The sequence below is a fragment of the Myotis davidii genome, unplaced genomic scaffold (assembly GCF_000327345.1).
Source record: "Myotis davidii unplaced genomic scaffold, ASM32734v1 scaffold68, whole genome shotgun sequence".
In the NCBI taxonomy this organism is placed as follows: Eukaryota; Metazoa; Chordata; class Mammalia; order Chiroptera; family Vespertilionidae; genus Myotis; species Myotis davidii.
This window is the reverse complement of record NW_006300376.1, coordinates 7,537,599-7,545,444: the sequence shown is the minus strand read 5'-3', so window position 1 is coordinate 7,545,444 and position 7,846 is coordinate 7,537,599. Positions and strand designations below refer to the sequence as shown.

Below are 7,846 nucleotides of genomic sequence, written 5' to 3'. Positions count from 1 at the left end.
TATTCTTGTGGGGGAAGGGGTCTGGGTGTGCTGGAAGAGACTGGACAAAAATCATTTACCTATGGATGAGTACAGTGCAGGGGGCGGGGTGGTAAGGGCAGAGGGTGGTGTGGGAACCAAGTGGAGGGAAGCTATGGGGGGGAAAAAAGAGGAACAACTGTAATAATCTGAACAATAAAGATTTAATTTAAAAAAAGGAACAAAATAAAGACAAGTTAAACGGAATGAAGAAATCCCTGCAAGGTGGAAAACAACATGCCTATATGAATGTCAATAGAGATTTATCTTCTAACACAATGTAAAATTTCAAATATGATTTTCATACTATTTCATAGTGGCTCGAACTGCACATTGGCATCACCTGGGAGCTTTTAGGAATACCAGTTCCCAGACCTCAAGACTGAAAATCTTCATTTAGTTGGTCTGAAGAGGTCCTGACATCAGTATTATTAGGTTCCCAAAGTGATTTAATGGACACTCAAGGTTTATAACCATTGCTATGAAGTATTTTTAAAAATAATAGAAACAATTTAGCTTTCATTTAGAATTAAAGTCTATATTGTAATATTTGGAACTGCCATTTCTAGGAGACTATTCAGTTTATTCTAATGTAAAATGGAGCTAGTTTATATGCAACTTTGACAAATAGTTTTACTTGATACAATATACTTACATGGTTCATCCTATAAGGAAATTCCTTTGGAAAGGCATATGAAAATCTAGTTTTTACTGGAGAAAACAAAAAACAAAACAGTAAATGAGAAAGTAAATTAACCCCAAATTTCTTTAACACTTTGTATAGTATTAAAGGTAGGGCTTAATCATTTTTAGTAGGGAGCTTGGAGACACTTAGAAACCCAGATTTTCTTGCTTTTAGGTGAGCAGAATGAGTGGCAGGAAGTCCCAGGCCCCCATCCATATTACAATTACAGAGCCTCAATTAAATAATGCTATAACCAAATATGAAAAGATACTTTTTTTTAAGGAATAACTTTTTTATCCAATATTCTTAAGCCAAAACTTCCATGTGGTCGTTTAGCTTAGAAGGAATCTGTTCACAAAAATATCTATACTAATAAAAGAGTAATATGCTAATTAGACCGTGTGGACCGGACATCCGACTTCCTTCCAGACAAAGCCACGGTGGTGGGGGCCGAGACAGAGGTGGTTAGGGGCGATCAGGCTGGCAGGGGAGCAAGCAGTTAGGGGTGAGATCAGGTTGGTGCAGGGGAGCAAGCAGTTAGGGGCAAGATCAGGCCAGCGCCGGGGAGCAAGTGTCATGATTGCCCCCAAACTGCCCTCCCCTGCCAGCCTGATCACCCCCAACTGCTCTCCCCTGCTGGCCTGATCACCCCCTAACTGCTTGCTCCCCTGCGCCAGCCTGATCTCGCCCCTGACCGGGAATCGAACCAGCAACCTTTCGGTGCATGGGACAAAGCTCAACCAACCGAACCACTCCAGCTGGGCTTAACTTTATTTTTCATCAAGTATAATAGCCATGAAGGTCAGTGACCTCAGGAGATTTATTAAACCCAAATAATCTGTCACAGGTCTTATAAACTGAAAAACATCCATGCCCTACGGAGCTCTCCTAAGAGTTATATCCTTAAAGCAGGATATACTTTTTGCACTTACATACAGAAGTAGCAGCAGCAGTCAGTCTTGTATTTGAGACAACTCCAAATTCCTAGAGAAAAAAAAAGTGGTCAAGATCAGGAACATAGAAAGCCAATGAACTCAAGGGTATTTGAGATCTATTCAAAACAGAATATTTCCTATGTTTCCTCCTTGTTTATATTTTACCTATTTATTTTTAATCCTCACCTAAAGATATTTTTTCCATTGATTTTCAGAGAGAGTGGTAGGGAGGGAGGAGACAGAGAAAAACATGTGAGAAGCATTGATGTGAGAGAGACACATCAATTGGTTGCCACTGGCAGGCATCCCAACCAGGACCGGGGATGGAGCCTACAACTGAGGTATGTGACCTTCACTGGAATTGAACCTGCAACCCTTTAGTCCGAGGGTCAATGCTCTAACCACTGAACTAAATCGGCCAGGGCTCCCCTCATATTTATATTGTCTATTTATCTTCTATGTACTTGAGGTATGATGTACTTAAATCTCTAAATGCATTACCTTTCCTTAAAATTGCTTCAATTTAAGTGTTTAAAAAATTTTAATTTAACATCACTGAAAGATACCAGATTAGAAGCCAGGGACATGATAGTTTTCTGCACTCAAATTAGCTTCCAAGGAGATTTTTTAGATTCTGCCCTTAATTGCAAGAATATTAAGTGTTGTTCTTATTCAACTGGACCTGGACTAACAAATATTTCATGCCATTTAATAATAAAGCAGTTGAATTTCTGAAGAAAATAAACTTTAATATCACCAAAAGAACTCAAAAGACCACACAATTATTCTTTTTGAAACAGCAAGAGAAGAATGATATAGTATAAGACTTCCAATGTCAGTTCCCATTTCTTCTTTGAGCTTAATATACCAACATTCTAAAAATGACTAAAATCTATGAGGTGATCCACCTTACATATATTGCCTCATTTAATGTAATCAACCTAATAAGATGACTAAAATATGTTTTAAAAAAAGATTACTAAAGCCTTCATTTCATTTTATTTTTTTAATAAATATATATTTTATTGAGTTTTTTACAGAGAGGAAGGGAGAGGGATAGAGAGTAAGAAACATCCATGAGAGAGAAATATCGATCGGCTGCCTCCTGCATACCCCCTACTGGGGATGTACCCGCAACCAAGGTACATGCCCTTGACTGGAATTGAACCTGGGACCCTTCAGTCTGCTCTATCCACTGAGCCAAACTGGTTAGGGCTTCATTTCATTTTAAAACAAAAATTAAGAATTGGTTCCTTAGCCAACAAAGAAACTAAAGTAAATCTAGTCTATTCAAATACCTTCAACTTACATCCTTATCCTTGGACAAGGGAGGGCAGCGGGGCATGTATGTATGTATATATATCTATATTCACATTTAAACCTCAAACTATAATAACTAAGATTAAAAAGTAAACACCTGAGACATCTTCTTAAGTACCATTTCCATTTAATTTCCACACAACTGGTCAACACAAAGAAAGATTTGGTCATAAAGATAAAAAAAAAATAAAGCTATAACCAAATATGAAGATACATTTTTTTAGGAATAATTTTTTATTATTTTTTGGATAAAAATAATTATACACACACACACACACACACATATTTGATTTTAGAAAGGAAGGGAGAGGGAGAGATAACAACATCAATGATGAGAGAGAATCATAAATCGGTTGCCTTCTGCATGCCCCCTACTGACACTGAGCCCCAAACCAGGGCATATGTCCTGACCAGGAATTGAACCTTAACCTTCTGGTTCATAAGTTGAGGCTCAACCACTGAGCCACACTAGCTGGGCTATGCAAAATTCTTAAGGCGAAAACTTTCAATAAATTGTAAAATAGGATTCTACTTAGAAAATCATATAACAAAAAAATATAAAGAAACAAGACAAATTAAGAGAAGTTTATAAAATTTTGTCTAGGTTCCCATACTGATTGTGCTTCCAATACATAAAATTACATGATAATACTTGGAAAAATCACCCCACAATACGGGCTTTTTATAAACATTTTGTCTTCCACTGAAAAACTTAACAACAAAGCTGGTTCTGCCTCCTTAAACTATCACTTACAATTAGAAAACCTTAAACCTCTAGAAAGCTTGTCTTAATATAATTTCTAATAGAGTCAACTCTCATTATTTTAGGTAATATGCAGGAAAGATATCATGAACAATCCTAAATAATGGCTAAAATAAAATTCAAAATGAGTATCAAAAAGAATGTAAACTTACTTGGTTAAAATTACATTCAATATTCAAGGATACAATTACTATTCTAAAGCTGTGAGCTAAAAACAGAAACATAACACAAAAGTTTCATAATGCTAAAGACTGCATAGATTATTATGTAAACCAGTCAATGTCTGCTACTATTGTCTGGATTTTACCTGAGCTCTCTTAAAAATACTGAAAAGGTAAATAAGGTAGCCAAACATTTGGTTTCAGGTGCAAATTTTCATCTTTCTTCTCTCTCCCTCACCTAATTTCTCTACTCTCACTGCCAAAATGATCCCTCATTAGAACCTACGTAGCTAGAGCCACCCCCAATCCCTGCCTTCCCCTAGCTTTCCCTATGGGTTGGTGAGAAGCCAATCATGAGGAGGCAGGAAGGGAATATAGTAGGACATAGAAAGGATACTGTCCAGTTATAGTAAGAACTTGTGGCACTTATGGAATACTACTTAGTGCCAAACAATAAATGTCTTAGAGGCAGTAGAGCAAAGCAGTTAAGTGCATGGGATTTATGAGCTAGACCCCCAGGGTTCAAATATTAGCTTTGCTGCTTACCAGTTCCATGATCTTAGGCAAATTTCTTAACCTCTCTGTAGTTCAATTTCCTCATTTATATATCTACTAGAGGCCCGATGTAGAGTAGGCCTTCCTTCCTCTGGCTGTTGGCACTGGCTTCCCTCTGGTACCCAGGACCTGGGCTTCCCTCCTCCGGCTGCCGCAGGCACCTGGGACTCAGGCTGACTTCCCCTCGCCCCAGCTTGCGTCAGGAAGGACGTCTGGAATGACATCCAGAAGACGACCAGTCTAACTAGCATATTACCCTTTTATTATTATAGACTAGAGGCCCAGTACTTGAAAATCCATGCATGGAAGGGGGGGGGGGTCCTTCAGCTTGGTCTGTGCCCTCTTTGCAGGCTGGGACCCCTTGGGGGATGTCCACTTGCTGGCTTAGGCCTGCTCCCCAGGGGGACTGGGCCTAAGCTGGCAGTCAGACATCCCACTGGCAGCCCGGAAGCCCTTGGGGGATGTCCGACTAATAGCATAGGCCCACTCCCCAGGGGGTTAAGCCTAAACTGGCAGTCAGACACTCCTCTGGCAGCTCAGGAGCCCTTGGGCAATATCCAATAACAGCTTAGGCCTGCTTGAACATCCTTAGCGCTGCCGCGGAGGCAGGAGAAGCTCCCGCCACCGCTGCTGTGCTGGCCAGCTATGAGCCAGATTCTGGCTGAGCAGCACTCCCCACGTGGAAGCGCACTGACCACCAAGAGGCAGCTCCTGTGTTGAGCGTCCGCCCCCTGGTGGTCAATGTGTGCCAGTCATTCCCAGTCATTCTGCTTTTATGGTCAGTTTGCATATTACCCTTTTATTATATAGGCTATATCTCTTTGTTATGAAAATTAAGTCAGTTATAGTTGTAAAAGGACTTAAAATAGCACTTGATACACAGTAAGTGCTATATAATCATTTATTAAATGAATATATAAAATACAGATATGTGTTTATTTCTTTAATTTTGGTACAAATTTCAGTGTTTTGCATAAATCACCATCTGTTATTATTTTTACATAGGTAATGTGAAAACTGGGGCAACACACTTTGACTATACTTGATGAAAAATAGAAAATTATTTCATACCTCTACTTTGGATGCCAAAAACACACATGTAGGGGCCATTAATACAGGATCTATACTTTTCAGAGAATACCTAAAAAACAGTAAGACAAAGTTACATGCAGAAAAAACACTAGAAAAAATTAAGATAACTATGGCAAACACATGATTCATCTATACTAAGGTTCATCAAACTTATATAAGAGTCTCAAATAAGCATAACATTCCCAAAATAAAACAGTCCTACCTGGCATAGAATCTCTTGAAATAGACTGTAGCAGTGGCAATAACTTGTTGTCTTAACTTAAGATGTTCACCTAATGCTTGGATAACTAAAAAGAAAAAGTTTTAAATGTATTTTCTGGTATCCATGTGGTTAAATCATAACTATATTCATTTTTAACAGAGGAAAAACCTACACATCCTACAAAGCTCTACTTGGATAACAGTGTTAATACTAGAATTTACAAAAATATATGGATATGCATAAATAAAAACAAAAAACTGAATTGCCCCACAGCAAACACTATTCTTGTATTAAAGAAGTTGAATGATAGGAATTTCTCCTCTACCTTCTAAGAATTTCAATGCCTCTCATATTATTTTTAGAATATAAAAAGAAAAGATTAAATACCTATCAAACTCACTATAACTACCAACTTATAAGTTAACTTACAGATCCATAATGAATCCTCAAAACAAGAGGTAGGTTTGCAGAAGAGTGAACTGAAGGTTAGAAAGATCATGTGACAAAGCTACCATATAGCAGAGCAAGAATCTTTTGCCTCTAAATCCCCTTCCCTGCAAAGCAAACTTATAAGATAGGAATGCCCAATACAGGATGTCAATCCAAAGAATCATTTATCCTCAAAGTAATATCTGCTCTAGCCAATCTTAAATTGAGTTTAATAATGCATCATAAAGGCTTAGAAAGATTAAGGAATACTCTGAAACTGTCTTGAATGTTTCTGACATTAAGATTCAAAAATGACTTTATTTAGATCACATAAAAAAAAAGATAAATGAGTATGAGTTGTAAAAAGGTTACATATATAAATAAATATATTAAGTAGGGACTAAAACAGCTCATCACAAATTACTGCACAAAAATATTTTAATTCAGAGGTAATCAACTGTACCATTTCAACTAATTAAAAATTTTTTTTACCATTTGTAAAAAATATTTGTAATTTCCAATATTCTTCTTCTGAAAGAAACTTTAAGTCCTTTTGGCGTTCCTTCAACAGATCTTGTTCATCCAAAATCCATTGCAAACTAGAAGCAAAGATAAACATGCTATAGAAAAATCAACGAAGTCATAGAAAATATTCTAAGATCAAACAAGTTATTAACATTCCGAGAAATACAAAGTACACATAACCCTGAAAGACATTATTTTCCACATTTCTTGAAACTCCCAACACAGAATTATTTTGCTAGTAAATATGCCCTGAAATTTTTTATATTTTCTCTCTTCCTTCTCAGTCTGTCACTAATTTTACTGTATTTTCATTGATACTAAGATTCTGACAAAAAGATGCATCTTACAATCAGTGGTACCTCAGCCTTTTAAGTGGCCCTACTTTTATTCTTTCTTAGTAATACATAAAATAATGGTGAAGTTATTTGTCACCAACTGATGGTGCCTTGAATTTGATGAAGTATATCTTTTATCAGTTGTTCATGGGAATTGGAGTATTTAATTTTCCTACCTAACCATTTCAAACATGTTAAAAGCTGCTTCAGAATATATTCACTGACAGCCTCCTTCCTTCTGCCTAGTCAAGTCTACTATTTTTAACCAGATATGAAAATGACATGACCCCCAACCCCGGCCCCCCGCAAAACAAACTATTCTGCAACCTGCTTTTGTCACTCAATATGTATTGGAAGTATTTTAATGTCACTGAATTTATTATTCAGCATTCTTTTAAACTGATGAACAGCATTATGGATTGAATCATCTTTGAAATTCAGCCTTATATATTTGATTAATGCATCTGAAATAATTTCATAGAAGTAAAACTGATGGACCAGTTTTGCTGGTAACTTTGATATAAATTGTCAGTTTACTAGGTGTACCGGTTAATAATGCAGATTTTTTCGATAAATGGAGTTACACATATGTTGATATATATGCGATTTGATATGTATGCTATTTTGTTGTATTGACAGCAAGCTTCAAAACTTCATATGTCAAATTTGCTGAAGGTGTTAACATCATAGATATTTTTATGCTTAAAAATGTCCAATTTCATGCCCAAAAAAGAGCATTTGCAGAAAGTTTTAATTCATTACTTTATTTTGAAGAAAAAGTTATATACTTCAGGAAGCTTATGGTGAACATGCTCCATCTCAAGAT

The 7,846-nt window shown here is 36.8% G+C and overlaps 1 protein-coding gene and 1 long non-coding RNA gene across 3 annotated transcripts in view; one reads left to right on the top strand and one right to left on the bottom strand.

Moving 5' to 3' along the window:
- The window catches only part of LOC107185210, a 14,538-nt gene extending 11,960 nt beyond the window's left edge, over nt 1-2,578 (top strand). Inside the window, exon 3 of the long non-coding RNA XR_001516129.1 lies at nt 1,854-2,578. This is a non-coding gene — a long non-coding RNA (uncharacterized LOC107185210). The remainder of the gene's footprint in view (nt 1-1,853) is intronic.
- The window catches only part of CCNC (cyclin C), a 22,673-nt gene that overhangs the window by 11,020 nt on the left and 3,807 nt on the right, over nt 1-7,846 (bottom strand). For both annotated transcript variants that reach the window (XM_006777227.1, XM_006777228.2), the window contains exons 2-6: nt 6,653-6,759; nt 5,732-5,816; nt 5,509-5,578; nt 1,636-1,687; nt 674-729 (exon numbers count right to left, since the gene is read on the bottom strand). In XM_006777227.1, coding sequence (XP_006777290.1) covers nt 674-729; nt 1,636-1,687; nt 5,509-5,578; nt 5,732-5,816; nt 6,653-6,759 — 370 coding nt within the window. The remainder of the gene's footprint in view (nt 1-673; nt 730-1,635; nt 1,688-5,508; nt 5,579-5,731; nt 5,817-6,652; nt 6,760-7,846) is intronic.